The 26,321-nt window shown below is 37.8% G+C and overlaps 1 protein-coding gene across 1 annotated transcript in view; it reads right to left on the minus strand.

The window, feature by feature from the left end:
- Positions 1–26,321, minus strand: part of REV3L (REV3 like, DNA directed polymerase zeta catalytic subunit) — a 111,634-nt gene that overhangs the window by 18,681 nt on the left and 66,632 nt on the right. Inside the window, exons 13-19 of the mRNA XM_062488968.1 lie at positions 19,984–24,175; positions 18,632–19,614; positions 17,966–18,048; positions 16,798–16,923; positions 15,038–15,230; positions 12,422–12,533; positions 3,698–3,813 (exon numbers count right to left, since the gene is read on the minus strand). Coding sequence (XP_062344952.1) covers positions 3,698–3,813; positions 12,422–12,533; positions 15,038–15,230; positions 16,798–16,923; positions 17,966–18,048; positions 18,632–19,614; positions 19,984–24,175 — 5,805 coding nt within the window. The remainder of the gene's footprint in view (positions 1–3,697; positions 3,814–12,421; positions 12,534–15,037; positions 15,231–16,797; positions 16,924–17,965; positions 18,049–18,631; positions 19,615–19,983; positions 24,176–26,321) is intronic.

Genomic DNA, 26,321 nt, shown 5'->3' on the forward strand with positions numbered 1-26,321 from the left:
TCTTTGACCAAATTTAGCACACCTTTTGTACACTTCACCAAAATGCATACTATCTTTTTAACCTCATTGTTTCAAATTTTTAAGGAGGAAAACCAGCAATTTCTCTTTCCATGTTTGGATGGAAGAAATGTCCACCAAGTAGCAAAACTTTTTCTTCTGCTTTTCCTCCTTTCCACATGCAGGATCTCCTGTGAAAATGAGGAACTTATATTTGGTCCCCCTCCATGTATTTTTTTTATTGGAAGCAGAAACTGTTGGTTAGTTCTACTTTCTGCAGTGTCATCCCAGTTCTCTTTTGACTTGTTTAGGAGATTTCCTATATAAAGTTTGCTTCATGTCCTGCTGGTAAAAAACAGGCAGCAAAATATACTCTGATCACAAGAGAGACCCACCACCTGACGAAATCTGCCTGTGATGAGCACCACTATATTACAAAACCCTGCACTACTTTACACTGGTGTAGGAAATATATCACCAGAAACACATAAGCCTCTTTGGGAACTATGCTGGTAAGAAGCAGAACAGGACATTCCTCCTATCTTTCGAGTGCATGAGATGAAATGAAAAGAAGTCTCATCTCATCCTCTCTTACCCACTCCCTAACTTTGAGCTGCGATGCAAAGGAGGAAACAGGAGGCCACAGTGCACACATAGAAAATGCCACCACACAGTCATGGCATGCACTTCTCTTGTGATGTGTCCTGTGACTTATGAATGTAAATGGCAGAGGCAGCACCAGACTCAGCCAATAAAGCAACATCAGAGAGAACTCCAGGTTTCTTTTTGCTAGGGAAGGAAAGGGGAAGAGGAAGGGGAAGGAAAAGGGAAAGGTCCCTTCCATCTTTATTTCAATAGGAAGAAAGAGAAGCATACTTCTTGAAGAAGCACTTCCTCTTCTGAAAATACAGCATTTGAAGAAGAGAGGGAAATACAAAGCATAGGGGTTGGAAAAGCAAGAGGACTACAGATGGGGTCAAAACCATGTACAAGGAGGCCACAAAGCAACAGAGAACACAACAACTTGCATGTATGTGGTCATGCATGCAAGCCCACATTCATGGCATGACATTTCCACTTCTGAGTGTTCATCTACCTGCTGGCACAGGAACATTGGCACTACAAACACCAGTGCTGTGCAGACCATGCCTATGCTCTGCATGCCCACTTGGAACTTCATGTAAAGAATGTTAAGGGTTACAATCCTGATTACCTTCACTAGAACTGAACCCATGTTGTGTGGGACTTCATAGTTGTAGGGAAGGAAACCTGACTGTGAAATATATGGGGACCATTAGGAAACATACAGTTCCCTTTCTCCTTTGAGGACCCATTCATGTGTATCCCGAAATCAGTAACCTGAGGAAGAGCTCATGACAGGAAGATGGGTACTATTAACAGCTTTGCTACTTTAACTGTTCGGTTCTGCATCAGCTGCAGGCAGAGCTGTCCTGCAAGACACAAACTGTGACTCAGCCTTTGAGAACACAGAGGCACAGGTCCCAGTCTGAAGAGATTTTTCAGCCATACTTCTACAGTAGAGCAGTAAATCTTTGTGATCTTTGGAGGTTTTAAGAAACCTTTGACTTACAACACTTATTGTTCCTCTTAGCACAGACACTGCAAATCTTCAGATGTAATGGGTGAAAAACTTTTCTGGACATCCTTCAGTACCTCTGAAGACTGTAGCCAGAGGCACTATTTTGCAACTAGTGTAGCATCTCAATTTGAGCCATCAGGGAAATTGAATAACAAGGTTCATGTAGTCCATTATTATTCCTGAAGAATAAATTTGACAACTTTGTGCTGAAGAAATAAACTTACGAGTACTGATGACCTATTCATATTTAAGCTATCATGTGATCCTGTTTTCATAAATAAAGCATTTAAAAATTTTCCAAAGTTCAATTGGCAGAGATTTTCAGCTGAAGATACAATTTTTTTTTTCTTGTGTCTTCTTGTCTCTGAGAGGACTCTATAATTCAGTTATTTTCTAAACACATCACAAGTGTAGAACACATTAAGAGTATACAAATATTCAAACCTCAAGGAAGGAGTGTGTGAACATAGTGCTTCTAAAACATCCTATTCTCCTGGCCAGGCACACAGGACAACCATATAAAAGATGATCCTGTGCTGGGTATTCTCAAAGATTCAAGTAGCCCAGTATCATGTTCTGTCACATACTCAAAGGCAGATGCTTCAAGATGGGGGAAGCAGTTATATGATATTCTCCCTACAACTCTTCCAGCTTCTAACCATTTGCAGTTTCCTGGGCCAGACATTATTTTCACATATATCATACATACCAATGGATTTTTCTTGCAAGAATTTATCTCCTTTTAAAGCAATGTGCACTTTAAGCATTTGTACTATCGTGTAGGAATCTTAACAAGGAACTCAAGAGTTCAGCAAAGCTGCGATTAAAAATCAACTTCTATTCTGTAGCTGCCATTTACTAGCTTCACTTGATTTCTTGTTCTTGCATTGGAAAACACTATGAACACCCAATCTCTATTTCCCTTTACATCCCTCAATACTGCACAGGCTTCTACCTTTCCTACATAATTTTATTTCTTCTGGAATCCCACATTACTCAATTACTACACACAGGGATTATCCTTCTCATCTTTACCAGTTCCCCTATATCCACTTTGATGCGGGGGGGAAGGTAATGAGGAGGATACAACCTCAGTATTTAAGGTACAAGCACACTACAGATTTTTACATTTTTTACATTTACATTCACATTCTTCGCTTTTTATCTTCCTTGCTCCATAATTCCTAACATTCACTTTTGCAACCATTACAAAGCAACAGGCTCAAGTTTTTAATAGAACAAGCACAGTAATGGATTCCTTATTTCACAGCAATTTAATTTCTGTACAGATCTTTGGCAAGAGCCCTGGCAAAAAAAAGCTTTTTTAACTGTTTTGATTTTTAAAATCTCCCTCATCCACATCACCTTAATGACTGCAAAGAGCTACAACAAATTTTTGAGACAATTTTTCATTTAATAAAGTCATCCTGACTCCTTTCAGGTGCATCAGGACATTCATTTAGCTGTTCACTAACTCCATTCTTCAGAATTACGGCTTCTATTTATTGCCTAAGTACAGACACTAGGCTTACCATTCTCATCCAAGTTTTCTTGCCAGTCTAAACAGACTTTTTTCAAAATGCTGAAGGGGCCCATGCACTTAGGCCCAATAAAATTTGCCCAAAGTACAAGAATGGTCATTGAAAATGAGGATTTTATTACAAAGCTGCTGTCCAGGACAATTGCTGCTTGGGAGCAGTTTCATGTTCTTGTATTCCAGCCAGAGAAACCACAAATGATGATTATGGTAGGTACCCTTAATGACTGGAGCCAAGGAAAGCCAAAGAAGGTTTGGTGACAGAAGCACCTCCAAGAACTGAAAACTTAAAACACAACTACAGAATGTAGGTTCATGAATATGGGACACGCAGAGAAGTGGAATATGACAGGAATTTGAAAATTCAGAAAACATCTGAATCTCACTGGTATTTCTAGTTTTTTTTTGTTTTGTGTGTGTGTGATTGTACTATTAACACCACAGGATCAAAACCAAAAAAAAGTCTATCTGAAGAAATACACTGCATTTATTTTTTTAATTTGTTAGTAGATTTCAACTTGCTTCTATTGGAACTGAACTGAAGCCCTAAACAAATAACTCACCTGGCACACGAGAAATCATCTGGCATAAATCAACATTCAGTGCTGCAGCCCTCTGTAAGAGATAACCCCAGGAATGCATCTGGACTTCATAGCCTAGCAAAATGTCTGGGTCGTATCTAGAGAGGTAGGGGGAAAAGAAAAATGAGCTTCATATAATTTACAAAAATATTTTCCATGAACAAAGTATAAACAGGATTGCATTCAAATTATGTTGAGTTTAAAAAAGATGCAGTCACAATCGGTTCCTATGAAAGCAGTATCTGGACTAGGAGACAATATTTAAAACAGGCAATCTCCTAGGATTTTTACTAATATTCAATGGCAAAAATATTTAGAAATAATTTTTTTTTACATACTTCTGTTATTTTGGGTTCTTTACAAATAAAGAACAAAACTGAGGCCTCATCAGGTTTTATTGGTGGCATCAGGATGTATCAAGTATAAACTGAAACTTTGCTACTGGCGTGAGAGATGTGCAGCGAAATATAGCCATCCCTATGGAACAGAATTTGCCAGTAGGTTAACTGGAATGTTTACAGATAATATTGTGTCACACATACTGCAGTGTAGCTTCGAGTAAGCAGAGGGAACTTCAGGTCCTAAATGATGACCCTCTATTGGGAGTTACAATTTGTAGTTGAGTGAGAGCCATATGAACAAGCATAGAGAAAAGCAACTGTATCTACCAGTTCTCTTTAAATACCTCTTTATTTAAGATAACTTTCTTTCTAGAAGACACAAAAAACCTAATTTTATGCTGCATCTCCTTCCAGCTGGAAAATCTGACTGGCTCAAGTATGACAAAAAGGAAAGTTAGAATTGGCTTCTGACACAATCACTTCTAATCAGGCTCAGAGTAGAGCTCGCTAGACAGAAGGACAAACAATGTGGTTTTAAAGACAAAGCACAGGTAGAAGTTAGCTCAGAGGAGCCAGTATCACCTAACTATTGAGCAGGCACTATTAAAACCAGAAGTCATGATCTGGTGACTTGCCCAATGGCCTAAGAATGATTTTGTTGGGTTGGGCAGAAAGAGACTGGGAAAGTAACATGAGATATCTGTTGTAGCAAAAAAAGAAAGAAAGCTTCAGGATGAAAAGCTGCTTCTTGGTTATACTAAATGATCTTAAAGTATTTTCCAACTTTGGTGGTTCTGTGATTTTTTTCAATGCAGCTAAAGGGTTTTGAGCTCCAGCAAGCAGCATTCAATACAACTGAGTGACATCTGGGCAGCTGTCAGGAGGTAGAGGATGGATGACAGAGTGAGGATCCTGTACCATAGTCTATGCCCGACCCTACAGGATGCAGGCTTGCAGACCTTAGGTTACGGAGGAAGTAGGCAGGGGTCTTGGATTATGAACAGGAGCCCTGTACTCCTTGCATCCATAAACACATTGAAAAAACCACAAACATTTCCTGTCTGTTGAATACAGAACACCCTTTCCCTGAATACTGAGTTAGTTGTATCACAGACATTACAAACACAGCTTCAGACTTTATTAGGAAAGTGTCTTCCTTGCTTATGCATCCTAGCCAAAGGCAATGACAATTCACTTTGAGGATACTAATTACTCTGAGAATCCCTCCAAAAAAGGGTTTCTACATTTCTGCCATGGTCACTAACCTGTGAAAAATAGTTGAATGGTGTTACTCAGCATGGCTCTCTCTACTACAATTTGGGCTTTTGCATCTGCCAGAAGTTGAAAGAAATCCCCTTTATCACCTACTTCTACTTGTGGGGGAATGGTTTTGATACAATTTTTGCAGGGGATTCTGAAGTAAGCTGCTGGAATTAACTGCAGGCTAGCTTAAGTCATTTGTCCATAAATTGTTCCAAGTAGCTTTAGGGTTGTACCAGTGCTAGAACAGGTTTCCATATTGAGTAAATTTACTGCTTCAAGCAGTTAATTCCAGCAGTGGAATCAGCGTCAAAAGGAGTTATGACTGCTTGGTGCTCTGCACAACATACAATGACTGTGAAATGATGCTCCAAAATTATTAATAGCTCCATTTCAGCTTTGAAATAAAAAGGAATTATGCCACGTTTTATACATACATAGAATAAATATTTAAAAAAATTAAAATATTTTCAAATTAATTCTTGAAACTAAACTATCCTGGTCCTAGCATTTTGCAAAACAGTACTGATTAATTAAAATGAAGGAAGAAGTCATTCATTATCATATTTGAAAACTCGCATCAGACAATTCAAAATGGAAAATACTTGTAGATTTTACACAGGATAAGGCATTATGCAGATGGGTTCCATGACAGATGCAAATGTGAATCAGAAACTCGTGAAGAACTGCTTAAGTGGTACATAAAACAATATTCATTATGCCAAAAATTTGCTTTCTCTTATAAGCCTGTTTTGAACACACAGAGAACTGTTTGGAAGTAGCGAGTTGGTGAAGTTTGTCCTTCACCAACTCAAGAAGGACAGCTACTTTGGGTTTTAACTTGCCCAAGCAGGGCATTACCCTTCTCACTTCCTACATTATAAAAAAAAATAGTTGGCTATTCTATTACTACTGCAACTGAATAAGTTTCTCCAGTTCTGAAGGTAATCTTCCCCATTACCTTTTAACCTCATGAACGAAATGACCTCTGTAATCCATCTGCATATAATCTCAAGAACTGTTTCTCTGGTATCCTTCAGATGTGAAGGTGTTTTTATAAGACAAGACATAAAAGCCCTTTAGTTTACGGTATTTTCAGATACATGCTTATTCTTATATAAATAAATTGTATCTAATTTAAGTATCACACATTTTAACACAATTTTATGTAAATCCACATGTAGATTATAAAGCTTATTAATCAATCAAAAGATTTTTTAAAAAAGCAGTGTGCTAGTTTTTAACTGAGTCTTGCTTGTCCAGGCCATTAGGGATTGCTTATAATTGCACATTACTGAGTTACAGGCTATCACTTTCCAGCACATTACTCTGCTTTTCCATCCCAAGAAAACACCACCCACGTATTAATGGGAGTGTCTAATTTCAGATAATTTTGGCATCTCAGGTCTTCTAAACTGGTCTCTATTGTCATTGAACAAGATGGCCTCTTTGGGTGAACCATTTTTTGTGTTTTAGTGACCCCTTGCAGACCAAGATTCTGTTCTGTTTAACTTCCCTGGTGATAAGGACAGCTAATTAGATTATAACAGTAAAGTACAGATGTTTAAGTTTCAGTCAGATGACTTATACAAAGCTATCTAAATGGAAAATCAAGGTAGAGTAGCTAGCAAATGGTGAGATCAAATTTTACTGTAAATTCCATAGTTAAAACTTGGATCCAAGTGGTATCCTGCTAAAAGCATGAAAACCAATAAAGGTTCTACTGGCAACTGAGTTGCTCAGATTCTGCAGTAAGTCACAGATGTATGTATTTTAGATGTGTATCTGTATGCATTCACAAGTGTATCTCTGAAGGAAAAAATAAAGTAACATTAAAGGGCAGAACTCCTTTCTACTAAGTAACATTTAGAACCCTTGAACTCCTGCTCTACATATGCATAAGATCTACCTTATGCAACAGGTTTATGAGACCTATCATATTCCTTGCACCTAGTAAGAGACACTGTTTCTTGCTTCTATATTGCTTGTTGATGAACTATGCCCCCAATTTATGCAGCAGAAATACCCTCTTCTGCAGCCTAATCTCGTGTACCAGTGGTACCAATGAGCCAGTGTGACACTTGATGAGATCTTCTGTGGTATTCTATTTGCTACTAGAGAAGAGATGTCTGGAGCTAGAAGAGTACATTATTCCACATGGGAAAATGAACAGGCAAATCCAAAATATAGCTGATGTGAGCTTAGCTGAAGTATGACTTTCTCACTTTGTCCTTTTCATGTGGTGCCACAGACAACAGGCTGTGAGATAAGAGAACAAGTTTTATACGTTTCATACTCCTGTCTCACAATTTTAACAGTATACTATGAAACTGGTCTGCATCATCAATCAGTTCAAACTATTTTATTAGAAGAAACCATAATGGGACCAGCTGTTACACCTGCAAGAAACTAGCAAATTGTAATAGTGATATTTGAAAGTTGCTGGCTAGGAGTAACACGACAGAAGCAAGAGGTTGTGCTTGCCAACATATGTTCTTTTGTTAAAAGGATGGGCCTTGATACTGCTTTGCATGCTGTTGCCAGACTTTTGCAAAGATGAAAAGCAGCATTTATGCTGGCAGCATTGAAACGCAACAGCATTAACATTCAACTCATACATGCTGCAGAGAGAAGAAATGTGATTATTTTCCTTTCCAGCTAAATTGTACATGCTGCTATGACATCTCTTCCTCTTTCTCATTTGACGATTTAGTGAATGAACACTAAAGCTCCCAGTTATACCTTCCCTTCTATTATGTGTCTGCTTTTCCTGACTGCTATTTTTCTTCCAGCTATGATTAAGAGAAAAAAGGGGGGGAACCATGCCAGACCTATGATACAGACAAAAGCAGTAACTGTGCATAGCAACAGAATGCTTGGTGACTCAAATAACTGAAATATCTGAAAACATTTTTTCCAGTTTGCCTTAGACAACAAAAATCCATACAGTTGATACAGGACATTAAATAGAGATTTCTACAGGAAGATGTCAGTGATGAAGATGATACTGTCCTGAAAAAGAAGGTTAGATTAGCACTTCTCTATTTTAAGAAGAAAACATTGCTAGAGCATTTATGGAAGAAGAAATAAAATGCACTGTATCCGAACAAAAAAATTCATTAGCATTACACCTTACAAGAAACACATTACAAAAAATATTTAAGTATTAAGCATTAACAGTTAATTAATACACGAATGTTATCCCCAAAATGTTTATGCAAGATCTTACATTATACTCTGTTTGTGTAATTTTATCAAAACTACTTCAGTGGAGGCAAGGAGCTGTGGGCATCTGGTAAGTTCCTAGCAGCAATGAATCTACTACTCTTTTTTTTTCAAGCCTGCCCTGCTTTCACATCCTCTGTGTGCCTGAGAGATGGGGGCTGATTTTGCTCCTCTCACACCTGCAAGGCCAGCCCTTTTCTGCTATCTGCTGGCATCTGTACTTAGAGAGAAAGGGAACAATTTGCCTTAAAAGTGAAGGAGAGGCCCAGACATTTAATTTCTCTTTCATGGGAATCCACTGCTCCATCAAGCTTGAACAACTCTAGTTTTCCTATGTTTCAAATCCCTGTGCAAATATTCTTGCAGCATTTCCTTCCACCTTCTCCTCCTCAGTCAGCTTGCCTGTGTTAGAGAAGTATGTATATGTGCTTACTCTTTTTCCTGCCTTTCAGTTCAGAGAGATGGTTCTCTTACTTCCTCAAGCAGAAAGATTCTTCGTTTTTTTTTCTCCTGTGTCAGTTCAGTTGACAGCTTATGGTCAACAGAAATTCAAGAAAGCATTTTGGGCAGTACAACATAATGCTTTAGGACAACAATACATGTCCCGGCTCCATTTCAAGAAACAAAACAACCCTCTGACAAGAAAGCCTACAACTTGGATCTCTCTGCTTCTAGGACATCCCCAGTGGCTGCACAGGATTAGAAGGATGTTGTCTCTCAGCTGCTTTATGACAGTTTTGAGCTGAAGCCCTCTTGTTTTCTGGTTTACAGCCAGAGGACAGCTTACCAAAGAAAGGAAATTTGGATCTATGCAGGTGCAACTCCCTCTCAAAGTATAAGACAGTTGTCAGAAAGCCAATCTAATTATGCTTTTCTTTTTCACAGATCTGTGCTATTTGTCTTTCCCTCCCTCTAAACTTGTATTTGTGGCTCTTCCTTTGTGTCTGTTTCCTGACTCTCAACCCTCAACCTCAGTATTCCAATACCTTTTAAAATAAAAGTTGTCTCTGCATAGACTTTGGAATTTGGTACTCACACCTGTAAGTACTTCTATTTCACAGGTTAGTCACTCTCAGTGATCTCCTAGAAACAGAGATGCTCTTTCTCTTCAGTATTTGGACAAATCTGTGAATTTTCAGTATAGATGAAATCACAGATCACAGAACATTTAACCTGGTATTTACTTCATAGATGCCAAGGTATTAACCATACTGTGGTCATTCAGATGGAGCACAGCCTAAACAACCTCACAGTGAACTGAATCCAAGTTCAGTTCATCAGTTCCAGAGAACTTTCTGGAGCAATACTCATCTTTGCTGAACATAGAAGAACTTTAACTCTACTACAAAAACTTTGGGAAACACTCTTCAGTGACAAAAAACTAGTCAAAAACACTGAAGAGCTATGAGTATTGTAGAACTTACAAATTCTCCAGGAATAACCTTTCCTTTATCTATATGCTGGAAACAGTGACCAAGAATTCTCTACTGGGCTCTTCTAGAGTTTACATGTATTGACAAGAAGTTACAGAATCAACCATTATTTATTTTCAATAGCCAGGATGGATAGAAAACAAAAGGCCTAAATAAAGTAGAAGGCTGGAACTTGAAACAAGTATGTATGTTCCACAATTTCACATATATGGAATAAGAGGAAGAATTAGGCCAACTACTAAGAGAATGACTAGGAACAAGAATTCTTAAACTGGACTGTGTAAGATAATTCCTCCTGCAGCTGAGATCCAATCTGTTCAGTGCTCCAACAAGGTGATAAAGTCTGTTCCTTACATTGACAATCAAGAGTGAACAGTCTGCCATTCATTATGCCAGGAATCTGGAATTTCAGTCTTCCATCCTTCCCTCCAACAGTCCAAGAGTTGAAGAACATGAACCAAAAGCAGGCTGCAGTCATGCTGGGCATGCTGTTCAGCCACAAGAGCCTATTATTGTCCAACCTGAAGCACGTATTAAAATATAAGATACTGATACAATTCTCAGCTTGAAAATTAAGGTGATTTTGAGTGTTGCTCTTTGAAGTTCAGGTGGTAATGTTTCTTAAATATGGCCTGATAGTTTTCTTTCTTTAATCTGTCAGATCTACTATTAAGCGCATCCACCATAACAGCCAAAGTACCTAGCTTGTGCTGGAAAAAATAACACTAAAAAGATCAACAGAAGGCTGTTTAAAAAATAATTACTAATTTTCATTAAAGCCGGTTTCTCATTGAGGAAGTTTTTGCAGTCCACTACTCTTAATTACATAATTTTACTATACTTCCTCCTTCGGTTAAAGCTACTCTGGACCTAGACAATAGTTCCATGCTTCAGAAATACAAAACATTTACTCCAACAAAATTTCTCCTTTTTATTTGCCCAGGCTACAGAAAATAAAGGGAGAAAAAGAGCAGCAAACTGTAGAAGAGTTCCAAGTTTCAAAACCCATCTTTTTTAGGGTTCATCAGAAATCTGATAGCTGAGGTGTTATTCTAGAGTTGGGAGGGAAGTAGACTAGGATGATTACAATAGTCTGTCTCTCCATTAATAAATCAAACCTTTAATCTTTCAGGAATACAAGTCAGCTAGCTCAATCTTTGTGGATGAAGTTGCATCAAAAAGATAAGATAGCAGAAGCTAGAGAAGATCTCATAAGCAAAGACTTCTCAGTCAGCAACCTGGTGCATTCCATCTTGAAGAACACCCAAATGGCATGATTTTTTCTTTCTGCAATGCCTTCAGTATGTACAGATATAAAAAAACTTCTGTTCTTCAGTGATAAACATGTATTTTAACTGCTGGGTTCTCTCTACCATATTCTTTCTGTCCCGTCGCTTTTTAAACTGCCACACAACTGGTGGAGAATTCTTCATTTAACTGGTGGAGAATTCTTCATGTATTGGCAGTTTCTCATTCTGAGTAATTTTCCTAAGTTTGATGGAGCACTAGATTTCCAAGAAAGAGAAAAATAATATTATATTCCTTACCTGAATTTTGTCTTCTCTGAACAGGGATCTGCTGCTCTGTCAGGACCCACCCTGTGCTGGTTGCATTCAGCAACTTTTTTTGTATTCTGGCTTCACTGGGTTGGTCAAAGTCTTTCTCATCAGAGGTTTTCTGGTTGGAGAGAGAAAGAATTGCAAATGTACTCTGCCTAGTTTGTTGATTTTTTTTTCTTGTGTCTCTATTCCAGCAGGCTGACTCAGAGTTTAAATCTGTTTATTTTCCTTGAAATTTTACAGCTTTCCACCTGTCAGTAGGGTCTGGAGAGACGTCTGTGGTTCCACCTCCGCACCAGGCGAGAGGGCTCCCGAACAGGCTGCTCAGCTTTGGTGGAGATGGGGAAAAACCAACAGTTTTCCAAGTTTGATGGAGCAGGGGATTTCCATTCAGAGAAGACAAAACTAATGAAGGAAACTGATTTTTCAACAAACCCTTATTTTAAACTGCAGCAGTTTCAGTACTGTGAAGGTTTTTTTCTGTCTTGCCTCAGAGTTCCTAGAAAACTCTTCCTGTCTGAGGGGTTTTCTACAGCTCTCAGCACTCTTAGTATCTGCTATTCTGAGACTTTCAGAGAGAGATGTGTAATGAATTCTGGGGTTAACAGGAAAGTTATATGTTAAAAAAGATTACTTATATGGCTGATAAGTTTCAAGACTGTAACTCAGCTGCTTAAGAGGATCTGAATGATCTTGCTGTCAGAGAAAAGGAAAAGCAAAAAGCATTTTTATTTGAAAGACCACCACGCTTGTCCACTCTAGAAATAAGCCTTTGAGGGAAACAACAACAACAAAAAAATCAGTATTTGAAAGACTGGCAAGGGTTGAAGGAACAAAATCTGCTGTTCCAAGCCTGAAAAATAAAAGCAGAACGTACAGATATGCTACCTTTTTACAATATTCACTACTTCCTGGAAAAGAGTTCTTTCATCAGTAGCGTAACTGACTTCTAGTCCTGTAACTCCAGATCTTGTAAGCAAGGGGGCTTGGTCTCTGCTCCCTAGAAAATAAAAGTAAAAAAACCTGTTACAATTTAGAAGGAATTTCATTACTTCAGTCAACAATACTGCTTTAGAATAAAACATACAACTGAAAAGAAGAACAGAACACAACTTATTTTTATCTTTAATAAGTACCACAATTAATTCCATGGATTTATTTAGTTCCTCTTGGGCAGAATAATTTTTTTCTTTTCACTTCATAGAATTCTGCTATAGCAGTAATCTTGTACAAATTCTCATACATAAACTTGATTCAAGAGAAATGTCACTATTTTACATGTACAAGAGTCCAGCTACTAGAAAATTACTTTTAATAAGAAATATTAGGTGACTGTATGATAGTTCACACACTGTTTTTATGCAAAGTATAATTTTAATTGCTATCTTAGAGTAGTGCTTTGCAAGATGCCTTACAGAATGAAAATGCTTTATAACAGTATAGTTTTTTCAGCACACTGCTAAGTTACTGACAGAAATGGAAGAACATGAGCAACTGCTCACTTAGTTCACATTAAGAGTGTCCACACTGATTATGTCTGAGTAATATCTAAATTTGTATGCATGCAGGAACTCAGTATAATGCCTTCCAGATTAAAAAACTCTCCTTAAATGAATAATGCACAACACATACTCTGTTTTGTCTATTCACCAGATAGCATGATCTCTGTTATGATGACACTGTAGATTCTAGGAACTTAGATTTTTAAAAGGCATTCGACTTTGACACATTCTTAAGATCTTAAGGATTTTTAAAAGGCATTCGACTTTGACACATTCTTAAGATCTTAAGGATTTTTAAAAGGCATTCGACTTTGACACATTCTTAAGATCTTAAGAATTAAGAAGAGTGTGCTTTCCGAAATAAACCTTAAAATGAGTACTGTGACTTACAAAGCAATAATAACACAAAAGGGGGAAAAAAGATTTATCTCAATGTCAAGTCACTCCACAGGGAACTCAGAAAGTTCTAACCAAGAAAGTATTGACAGCACACACCAATTAAAACAACAATTGTCACAATAACATTTAAACACATCATTTTATTTCACTAACAAAACCAGATCAGAACCTCTGTTTTCTCAAAGTATCACTGGACCTTTTACAGAAAGCTTTTTCTTGATAAATTCAGTGGCACACACTTAGGGAGCCATAGCGGCTATACTGTGGAAAAATCTCACTTGGTAAAATAATGGAAATACATTTTTTTTCAAGATAGTAACAAGCATATAATACCAGAATAAAATTCACTGAGAATAATAAGAACTTAGCTTAACATGATATAATATCTACGAAACTTTGAAAAATAAACTGGTAAAAGAAGCTGTTGCCTTATTGCTAAATTTATTTTTGGTAGGTTTTTGTCCACACTTAAAATTTTAGACAGTATTTTGTGGTTTGATACACATTCACAATGCCAAAGAAACCCTGAAAGAAAGAGGACTACTTTGGGGATGTCTTTTGGTTTAAGGTTTTGTTTTTTTTTTTTTTTTTTTTGTTGTTGTTTTTTTTCACTAGCCTAAACCAGTGGTACTCAACCTTTAACAGCTGGAGAGCCACTTCTTAATAAAATGGAGTTGTAGAGCACCATAAAAATCAAGTATCAACAGTGTGATTTTTTTTTTTCCATCATGACACTTCAATGTGTGATGATGCTGCCTTAATGCCACCACACATTGATACATCACGACATGACACATCAGCATCCTCTCTCCCAGCAGCATTCTGTCTTCAATCCCTTCTGGCTGCTAGGAAGGAGTGGGGTGGAGGGGTGGAAGGGGCAAAAGGGCAAGTTTTTCCCCATTCTGCCCCACAGCTGCTGGGTGGGAGGTGATCTCTACTCTTACCTGTGGGGGGATCCCAGCAGCTCCTTTTCTTTCCCCCTATGGGAGGGGGAACTTCAGCGACTCCCACACTGCTGGTCCATTTGCTCAGTGCTCCCCGCGCTGCCTGATAGAGTGGAGCGCCGATCAGATGCCTACATTGCGAGAGCCGCCTGTAGGGCCATGAAGAGCCACATCCGGCTCTAGAGCCACAGGTTGAGTATCACTGGTCTAAACAAAGCCAAAAAGGTACAATAGAATAAGGGCCCCTGTTTAGATCCTAAAAGGATCAGATAAAACCACAAAAAATAACCCTTAAGTAAAATATAAAACATACTGTCTTGCTTTTAACATTTTCTACTTGTAGCTATCCAGCAACTTGAGTAGGAAACTAAAGGCGGGTTTTCCTCTTTACACTTTTAGAACATTGCAGGAGCTTGTCCACAAGTATGCAAACATGGATATTTTGCACACGCAAATGCTACTTGTGGTTTACAGCCCATGCAATAGTTCTTTGGAAGATATAAGCAGGAAAACTCCACATTTAATATGGCCATTCAACAAGACAAAATTAAATGACATACATAGTAATATAGATACTCTATTACATTTTGCTTGCTACTGTTTGATTACTAGGAAATAGCATTTTTGTAAAATATATTAAGAAAAAAAGAAATAGGAACCTTGGCTTGAGAGTGTCCTGCCTCTATCAATCACTATAGCACCAGTGATTTCTCTTTTATCGGTATTTGGCAGTGCTGAGTCTGATGAGATGCAATAGAATAAAGCACAGATCGGATCAAACTCTGGATCTGGTTCCAAATCTCTTCTTGTTCGAGCATGTAACTCCATACTGATGAGGGTAAGGTGTTGGACCTAGCAACAAATAAACACAGTATGTTAGTTTGTTCTTCGGGTTCCTTAAAAAATTAAGAGAAGACCAGCAGTGCAAATGAGGACAGTGCAAACATTTATATGGTAGTATTACATTGTAACTACAAGGTTCCACTTGAAAATTAACATACGTGATTAAACATGCATCTTTGGGGCTCACTTTTTTGCAAATAGCACCATCTTAGGAAAGACTAAGATTAATCATTAAGCAGTTTTATACTCAGTTATAAAAATTCAGTATGTGTTTCTGAGTACTGTATTTTTCTATCAAAAGCATAAAATAAGACGAAAACCAAATAATGGTTAACTTCCACAATTGTAAATTCCTGTAGTGTTTTCAAATACATTTGTATATTGAGCTGAATCACATTTCTGAACTGATCAAGAATGAAAAATCACTCTTGGTCTTTTCTTCTCCCTTCCCTCCCTCACCCAAGACAAGCATGAAGACTAAGTCTTACAGGAAGGTAGGGAGAATACCTAACATTGCCTTCAGTTGCATTAATCAACTTTCACATCATATTGCCAGACCTTTTTGGAGAATGGTTTACAGTAGGAAAATGCTAATCCCTATACACTGTCCCTTCATACGTTTTGACTCTGCAAGAAAGACTGTGTTATTTAATACTGTTTCAACACTATGTTGCTGCTCTGCTGTTTTGCATAATAGTGCTCATAATGCGGATTAATGGAGAGGTTGTACAGATTATGAGGGAAAAATGAGAAGTACTTCTATGTATGTAGGATGCCCGGGAGGCAGCCTGATTTCCTCTAGGTTTGCATGCTAAATTACTACAAATATCACTAAGTGAAATTTTACTATCAAAGCTCTAACTCCATTTCCCCCAAGATCACTGGTTTCTTGTGGCTTCTCCTATGTCCTTTACTCAGTGCTATCTCCCTATCTCCTCTATAAACTGGCCAACTGCTAATTCCAGGTGTGGAGACTGTCTAGGGGCACACATATACACAGACTGCTTGCCCTGTCAGCAGCCAAACACAGCACTACTGTATTTACATTGCTGCCCTTTCTTCAGCACTTTGTCTCCTCTTCCCACACCAAACACTCACCTGACATTAAATATATAGAGATCTTCTTTGAGATAGGCACCCGTTTGTTAAATGTAGCAGAAACTGCCCAACAGGTTCAGAAGGTAACAAGCAGAAATACCTGGAGGCCCTTACTGATTGCTGCCAGATGCCTTATTTCTTCAGGAAACAATCCATAAAAATGATAGTCAACTAGTTTTTAAGTAATGTTTTAATGCAAAACTTATTATTTCTTAGTTTTGATTTTTCCCTTATTTTCATTTTTAAAGGGAGGTTTACCATCTTCTCAACCAAAATACTGTGAACTCTAGTTCAATACTGTTTACAGGCATTGGACATCAAGCTGAAATCAGTAGATCAACTATTCATAAGCTGCAGATACCACGCACTGCTCAATCTTTAAGTCACGTAAGGACCCAGGAGAAAAATATTTTTTATTTCTGCCAGTATAAAAGTAGCCTGATAAATTTTACAAAGTGACATATAACAGTAAAATTACCTCGTGTAAAGATTTTGCTTCCTGCAGGTTTTCCACACTGACTTTAAAACCATAAGTATTATTTAAAGATGGTCCTTCAATCTGGGAAGTCTCTTTCTTTGGAGCACCGAGGGCAGCAAATTGATTCTTATGAGGCAGGGGAGAAAAAAAAGCACAGGATAGTGAGAAAACACAGGTTGTTGAACTCATATGTAATATTAAATAACATGCAATATTAAATACAAATTTATCAATGAAAATGCAGATTTGCTACACTGCAAATTACTAAAAAGTCCCCCAACCTTTTACTATCTCCTAATTTCACTTTTCAACATGCAAACAACAGTTGTATCTTTCTGCCTTATAGGAATAATTTTAATTCATAGGAAAGCAAGAGGCTGTTTGAAATACTTAAAAACCTCTCAAACAACCAAAAATGCCCAGAACCTTACCAAAAAAAACCAAAACAACCCAGTCCCACACATACTGGCTTTCTTGGAAGTCTGAGGATATGGAAAACTAGCAATTCTCTACTCTCTTTTGAGCAACAATTTGTCAAAAACCCCTCTATCAGTCATCACTTTTTAAGGCACCGAATTTAAGGTACATTAAGTATCTCTTTGAAATAGGTAGAGTATACTCAGAAGAAAAAACTACTGGGTCACTCCAGTAATGCACCTAGCCCATCATTTGTTCCAACATGGAGAGCAGAAACACTGTTTAAGTAAAACAAGTCCAACCTCTTTCTCCTCTGTTGACACACCAGAAACTGCCCTCCTTGTTTTCAGAAAATGCTTAGAACATTGTCTGAAAACTAATACACACAGACACATGAATACACACAGGTCTGGGTATACACATATAAAAAAGGGAAATCACACTAGAACTTAAAAAGGATGTTGTAACTCAAAGAACAAAATATCATTACATGGTGTCTCTTCAGTGTTTTATTAGTATTTACTACCCTAGAGCAGCATCCTCAATCTCCAACCTACACCTACTTCCCCCAAAGTAAAGTCATAAATTTCCTCCAAATTTTGATTGTGCTCTGATTCTATAACAATTGTACCCTACCATTTTAAATGTATTTACATGATCTTAACAGCAAAAGACAAAAACAACAACGAAGAAAGAATGGAACTGTGTGTATGCTGCAAAAAACACATCTGTACAGAAAATGTGAATTTACCTTCATTTGTGTGGTTAGAAGCACTCTTCGAAGACCATCAGTATTACTCCCCCTCTTGTGGCTCAGCTTCTGAGCTTTTGGCTCTGTAAACATAATAGTGAAAGACTACTTAACCTCAATGGTATTGTCTAGGCATTAAGCAACATGCAAGAAACAACAGAGGCATTCCATTAACATTATAAATAAATATTGCATACATAAGCAAATACAGCTTTATCCTTTGTCAAATCCAAAGCACAACTACTATAATTTGGTATTTATGGACATTTAGGAACATAAATAAGTTAGAAAGCCTCACATCATTATAATCTTGAACACTGCAATTTTATTCACACTCTAGATTGAGATTACTTTCGGAAAAATACAAGCAATATAGTCAACAAGATTAAAAAAATCCCCCTAATAAGCAATTTGACTTCTAAATTAAGCTTTTAACTAGGACTTCAGAATTCAGACACTAGAGACTGTTAGGAAGCAAATGGATGTTCTACTTCTAGACTTTTTCAATAATTCAGTAGTTACTTTGACAATAATGCACAGAATCTTTCCTTTCAAAAACTACTTTAAATATATTTTTCCAGAGATACAATTTTTTATTACTGTATCAAAAGAAATATATTCAGATTTGTGTGTGTATGTATTATTACAATCACTTAATGGATTTACCTGCAGATAAAGGAGTAAACCCAAGAACTTCAGGTATTCCATCTTGGTTTTCTCTGTGAACAATGGGTGTACTATGTAGACAAATAGATTCAGAATTTCCAGGATCTTCATTAACTGGAAATGGGGACATGTCAAAGGATGTCCTAATGTCTTCTTGGGTGCGTGGAGAATTTTGTGCGCTTCCAACATCATTCCCTTCCACAGAAGACAAAATAATATCCTGATTTTTCCACTCTGTGTCTTCTAAACCGGACTGTTTAGGATCTGGAGATGCCACCTGCTGCCAGGGAGGAAGCACTGGAGAATCTGGTGAACTGTAACTGACATAATAATCTTCCTCCTCCTCTTCCTCCTCCTCCTTATCATGTTCTAGAGCTAAAGTAGTGTGTGTCTTGTTTTCAAAGGAAGTTTTATTAGAGTCTACGTCATTTTTAGTATTTACAGAAGTTCCTATAGTGCTTATAGACTTATCACAGGTTTCCTCGGTTTGCATTTTAGTATTTTCTGCCAGAGAGGCAGGAGAATTCTTTGTAGGCACAATAGGTCTTTCATCTTCCAGGCTAGACAAATTCAAATCTTTAGCAACTTTTATTACTTCTATAGATTTCTCCTCAGACAATACTGCAGAGCTGAAGTTCTCATCTGCCTTTGCTAGCTCTGCAGAATGACTCTTAGGCAATTTCTTGAAATGCTCATACTCTTCCTTGGCATGAAGCCATATCTGAACTTGCTGTTGGCTTGGAGCACACTTGCATGGCATTATGACTATTTTTTTGTCTTCGCTAGTTTTATGGCTATTACTTTCTCTTTTATTAACAGTAGAGTGACCATAATGAGGAGGACATCCTGACCTAGGACTTTCTGTCATTGCTGAAAACGCAGTCTTCCAGAGTCGTAGACCTTCTAGTGAGAAGTCCCCCTCAAACTCGAGGAGGTCATTTGGAAGTCTGGTTTCCACTGTGAGAAGCCGCCCTCCAATCTCCCTGTGAAGAAAAGAAGTTTAAATTACTGTTTTACTCCAAACTGCACTGCAGGCAGTCCTCCAGATGATAGAGAAGCAGAGTACTACTAACTACTTTTCTCACTATGCAATTCCCATGTGCAGTATTTTTATTTTAAAGTGTGAAGGCACATTCCCACTTTCTACAACAATATGCAAAAAGAAAACTGAAGAACCATGAAAGAAAATCGGTATTTGGACTGGAAGCACAGTAATTTTCAATTTCAAATGGATGTATATCAGATGGGATCATTCATGTATCTCTGCCACGTAACAGCATAAAATTGTTCACAGGAATAAATTAAATACAATCACAATCACATGTAGACAGAAATGCATTTAACAACAGTACCTTGGCTTTTCTGGAGCATCTGAAGGATTGCTGCAAAATGGTTCCTGATAAACTGTTTCTGCAAGATCATGATCTAGCAAAGTTGCCATGATTTCTTCACGACTGGGTGGGGACATGAGAGGCTTAAGAATGTGAGCAGTACGAGGTGTAAAGCTTCCATTCTTTGACTGTGAGGGAGAACTGGTTGATCTTGGGGAACTATCCGGAGTTGGAGTTAATGCTTCATTGTTTCTTGAAACATGTAATTCTAAATCCTCAGAAGCTGCATCTATAAGTTCACCATCAGGTGATGACAATAAGGATGCAAAGGAGGTATTAACTGAATCAAGTGGTTGACAGGGTTCAAAAGTGGTTTCTTTTCTAATGTGGCTTTGAATCCAGTCTGAGCAGGTTGGCTGAGAAAGATTAAGAAATCTCTCTTTATTTACTGTATTTCTGTTCAATTTGAATTTTTCATTTAAGCAGACTTCAGTCTCTTGGGTACAAGAGGTATCAATAAAACTAGACCTAGAAGTTGAAGAATGAATGGTTTTCCTCCACTGACTATGGCAGTGGTTCTCACTATTATCTAGTGAGGTCTTCTCAAAAAGCTCAGGGCTCAGGGTACCAGACTGTATCCATTTATTTGTGCTTGAAGAATGTTGCTTTTCTTCCTCAGATTTTTGGTCATTATGACATAGAAAGTCACTTTCTGTTGTTTGTCCAGAACCAAGATCCTGAACTGCATCACTCAAGAATTTCTGGGGCAAATTTTGATCTGCTGGGACAAACTGGCTTGCAGAATAAAAACTGCAAAATCCGCTTTGCCCTATAGTATTAATATCAAAGTTGTAATTGTGGTCTGGAGATAAGCTGTCTTCAAGTGAGTAACAGCTTTCAAAACCAGGGTCTGAAAAAAATATGGGGCTGTCATCAGATACAGAATGATCAATGCGACTAGTGATTGGCTGGCTTGAAGACTCCATTTTTGAAAGTTTTGCTGTTTTTTGTTTAGGTTTTGTGCTCCTAGGAGCACGAGATTTTCTTGATGATGTGACTGACCGTGGCCTTTTGATGGGTTTATTCTGTTCAAGAGGGCATGTTATGCCCTTGCTCAGCTGTGGTTTGTCTGGCAATGTCTCCTGTGCAATACTTGCATTCTGAGCTTTCTGCTGTCTCTTCTGGAGCAACTCTTTCAAAACAGCCAGACCAGACTGTCCTTCACCAAATGCTGATGGAGCCACTATATTCCTGTTTTTATATTGGGAGATGGGTTTTGGTTGCATGGCTGTTTCTGACAGAGGCCTTTGTTTTGCAGTTTCTGGTTTAAAATGTGACGTATCCAAAATAAATCCTCTCTGGTTTTGATCGCAACTTATCTGTTTCACTGGACTCTTCAAAGATGTTACAAAACAATTTTTAGGCAATTGAAGTGGCCCAGGATTTTCCTCAGACGGCTTAAGAACAGAAGAACAAGGATCAGAATGCTTGGACGCTTCTGGTAAACAAAAAATCTGCTGTTGATTATTGTCTTTACAATGCAAATAGTTAGTGGTATGCAATTGATCCCTCTTTGCGGTGTCCAGAGAGTCACGAATGTCATTTAATTTCCCAGCTGCTGGCAAATACCTAATTTGCAAATTTTTTATCTCTTCTGCTTTTGGAGAAGTGTTATCTTTGGAGATATGAGCATTCTGTGTTATGTGAGTTGAGTGATTAGATGGATCAAATATGTTTTGAATGAGAGCAGAATCCTTAATTCTAAATATAGCACTCTGAGTCCTGGACCTTTGAGAGCTCATTTTTGGTACTTCCCTTCTAGATGCCATGGAAGGAGATGCGAAAGATGAATGAGGGTCTTCCCGTGGAGCAGGCAAACACTGTGCATCTACAGGCTTATCAATTTCCATCAGTGAGTGAAAACAGCCTGATGAACTACCTTGTGCATCAGCTGAAGGGAGCTGTGCTGATGGCAGGTATCCAGCTGAATAGCCAGGAACAGGACTGTCTTTGAGGTTGTGAAGTGGTTGAGAGTAGATAGAGTTATAGGAAATCTCATGAGGATCTTGATGTTTCAGCAGAAATTTGACTTCCGCAGTAGCAGAGTGACCATTTCCTTTTTCATCTTTAAATACAACACGTTTTCTTGAGGACGCTTTTTCAGCCGTTCTTTTTGTTCTAGGTTTCTTCTTTCCATCATCTGGCATTTTATCAGCCTGATTAATCTTTTTCTTTTTCTTGGTAGATACAGTGGGGCTAGCAAATTTCTTCTTACATTTCTTAACCTGAGTTTTTGCTCGACTAGTTTTTCCGACACTAGTATTAACAATCTTGCTATTGTAGATACTGGGCCCCCTACTAAATAAAGCTTCTCTGTCCAGGTTGGTCAAAATTTCTTCTGCTTTTGGATCAGTGGGAGACCAGCAGCGAGGTGGAGATGTGTTTACTGGGCTTGTGCTTCTCTCAGAAAGAAAACCTAACTTAGACATAACATCACTATAGTTATAGTCACAGTCTTCAGCTTCAGCACTGTAGGAGGGTGAAGGAGGAGAAAGAACTGTATGAGTCCTTTTTCTGAAAGACAAAGTTCTTTTAATATTTGTACTACCTGTTTTTTGTGGTTTTCCAGCTTTTTTCTTGGTTGACTTATGTTTTGCTTTCCTTTTGTGACTTTTCTTTGGTGTTAGTGGATAAATAGGATATTTGGTTGCAGGAGAGTCAGGAACTTTTGGCCAAAAGTCCTTTAAAGGTGCAAGCTTTTTATATAAATTCATCTTTTCCTCTGTGAGTACTACTCTTTCCTCACTAGAATCTACTTTCCCCAATTTAACAAGCATATTTTTTCTCCCTCTAAATCTATTGATGATAATATATTTAATAATAACAGGTGGCAATTTTTTAGAAAGCTTTCTACGCTTTCGAGACTTCTGAGACCCATCCAAACTTTCAATGCTTTCTATCGGTTGAGGTAGATTAATTTTTGAGTTGTGTGCGACAAAGCTCGATTCACTGTCTTCAGTCTCATAATTTACCTTCCGCTTCGTTCGGAGCGTGTATTTATTCCCACACAGTCCAAATGACTGCTCAGTTTCAAGAGATCCATCTGCAAACTGGCAGTCAGTGTAATTAGCAGTACTTGTAGGCATTTTGTTTTCAAAAGCCTCAAGAGGAACTTGAACTAAGTCACTAGGTAAAGCACTGTCCTTTTCAGGAATGTTACTACAAGCATTACCTTGTGTATAGCAGCCTTCCTTCACTGATGCAACATCATTTACACTTGCAGGCTCCTGACGATTGATAAAACTATGCTTCTTTTTATTCAGTTTCAACCTGGACTGTTTGTTGCCTTGCTGCAATTTATATGTCACAGGAGCTAACTTCTGTGGTCGACTGAGACAATTGGAAAGAACAACACTAGGGAAGAACATATAATGTGCTGCTTGTTGACTGAGGCTTGGCTTTTCTGCCTTGTGCTCCTGAAATTCTTCATACCTAATTTTAAGCTTATTAAGGCCACCTTCATCATTGTTATTTTCAAGTGAATGTACCACAGTTCGACTGCCTCCTGAACAAGATACTAATTCACAATTTTCTGTAGCTGTTGCTGGAAAAAAACTATTTATACTTGCACTGCTGGATTTTTCATTTACTTCAGAGGACATTTTACCTTTGGAGTGGCTCATATCAGAAAAATTATATAAGTTTTTATTCAACATGTTGTCACCAATATGGCGGCCCACATGCATAAAAGAGACATCCTTTTCAGCCTTTCTAATGCTGATGTACTTCCTACTAGGTATTGGTCTGTTCACTGATGAAATATCATCTTCATAGTCAAAAATATTATTTCCACATGAAGGAACTGGGAGAGTATCTTTCTTGTTACTCTCTTTGTGAGAGTTTTCTGCATGGGTACTATTGCTGAATGGAGTTGGGTACTTTGCTGAGTAAGTGCTTTCTTTTGTGAGAGAATGGACTGAAAGTTCAGATCTTGTTTCTGTGTTTGGTTGTGAGAGGTCTTCTACAAAATCTTCATTATTCAAAACATGGTTAGAAAGGGCACTTGTGTGTTTACACTGAAAAGTAATTTTAGCAGAAGATGGGGGTTCTAGTGTAGCAGCATCTTTATGAAAGATTGAGGTCTTTACAGACATTTTGCTTGTTGCAATGACGGAGGAGTGAGTTCGAGAACTTTCATTATTCAAAGGATTGTCTGAAATGGAAGAAAAGCAATTTTATTCTAGTTTTCCTGTAAAAAATAACCCAAGGCATTAAAAATTAATATTATTTTCCTGAAAGCCTTCCCATCAAATAAGAAACAAAACTCACACAAATCTCACATTTATAATCATGACAAATAGAGATTCTGACTACATGAGTTGCTTTATTAAAATCACATCGGCAGTGCACTTGTCTCAGGCATTTTGTCAGTTGTTCCTCAGTGGCATACTTGCATAAAATTGTCAAAGATTTCATGCTAACTTTCTGAAAGAAGGCTTCACAATCACTTTAAAATGACTATATAAAAACAGACTGATTTCTAGAAAAGGTTGTACCCTGCTTTGTCCCTGAGAAGTATATATACTCAATGGCTCTGAAAAACAAAAAACTTATTTAGATGACCTTCCCTGTGCAGGAAAGTCATTGCACAGAAAGCCAAAGTAGTACATCTCACAACATGGCAAGGGTTTTGTATAAACTGTGCTGTGCACTAAGCATAGGTAGTTTCCTGCACTTCTGTAGAGCAGAGCAATACAGCATCCACTCCACATCCACAGGTGTCCATGCAAGAAGCTTGCACCAGTTAGTTAGATCCTGGATTCATATCCATGTATTAATGTTCCCACATAATCTGAGATCAGCAGGCACTGTGGTAACTTGTCCAGCGGACTCATCACATGGTATCTGTGATGATTTTCATCTTTCAGTGATACTTTCACCACATTTATTGCAGGGTAAGTATGGACAGGGACATGGTAACAAATTAACAAGTACGTTCTTGCTCATAACCTTGCTGAACAAGTAATTTGACAGAGGTTGTGCCACTGCAAAGAGGCAGCTACCACAGAGCACCTGGCACACAGAAATTTGTCCATGTGTCCACCTCTTTAGCTGAAATGCTGAAGGGGGATAGGAGTTATGAAACATGCTATATGACCTGGAAGCCATGTGCTGCACCCTGAGGTACTAGACTGGGGATCCTTTGGGCATTTACTGTAAGTCTCAACCAATCTGGGGATTATTTTAGATTCATGCTACCTTCAGCTTAGCAATTTATTTGCTGTTGGCAGAGAAAAATAAAAGGAAGTCCCCAGTTTGTTTCCAGTAACATTTTCTAGTGCATACACAGAGTCCCTAAGCTGTGCAACACAGCTGGGAGATGCTGCCCATAATTATTTGAGGGTAGGAGTCCACAGAAAGAATGAAGATGATTAACAGAAAACTCAGAAAATGGGACTTTGGTGGTGTCAATAAATACCTGGGAAATACCTGGCTATTCAGATAAAAAAAACTGCAAAAATACTTGTCAGTCAGTCAGATCATATGGACACAGATTCACCTGTGGATATGCATTTTCTATTTTAGATGACCTGGACTGAGAGCTGTTTTGAATTTACTGTGTCTCCTATTACAAGAAATCAGTGTAAAAGTTCACAGTAATAAATTTTCTAAGCTGATGTTCTGCATGTAATATATCACATACTTAAAATATGCTTAAATTTAAACAATTACTTAAGAAACAGTCTCATTAGCTGACAGCATCTCTTATTACAATAAACTAGAAAGTATGGCAAATAAGAAAATTGCAATTGTATATCTGACAAAAGCAAATCATATTAGCAGTACATCAAATCATGTATTAATCCTACCACTATACCTATAAAAGCAAAGGAAAAAGCAAAATATGTTTTAAACACTGAATACAAAAGAACAGCTGTGGTTATCTGTAATCTATCTCATAAGATCATATAGTTCACTTTCTCAACTGAATATTATAATGTGACATGCATATTTTCTAATGAAACAAATATTATTATTTATCTATTTGCCTAACCTCAAAGTATGCATTTTGTTGACTAATGTTATTTGATCAAAGACAGTATGTTATGTAGACGGCAAAAATTTCTATAGATTAATTAATTCTTTTACAGATTTTTGAAAGGCAGTTGCTTCTGCAGCAGCTTTGCCACTGCACAGTTTTAACTCATGCAAACCCAAATGTGAACATGTAATCTGAGGAATGAAACACAGGCCCAAACAAACGCTCACTATATTTTAGCATGTGTGGCAAATACTTGCATAGAATCATCTAAATCTACACAGCAATACATTTATTATTTACAATAATCCTAGGAGGA

Source organism: Cinclus cinclus, chromosome 3, assembly GCF_963662255.1.
Source record: "Cinclus cinclus chromosome 3, bCinCin1.1, whole genome shotgun sequence".
NCBI classification, from domain to species: Eukaryota; Metazoa; Chordata; class Aves; order Passeriformes; family Cinclidae; genus Cinclus; species Cinclus cinclus.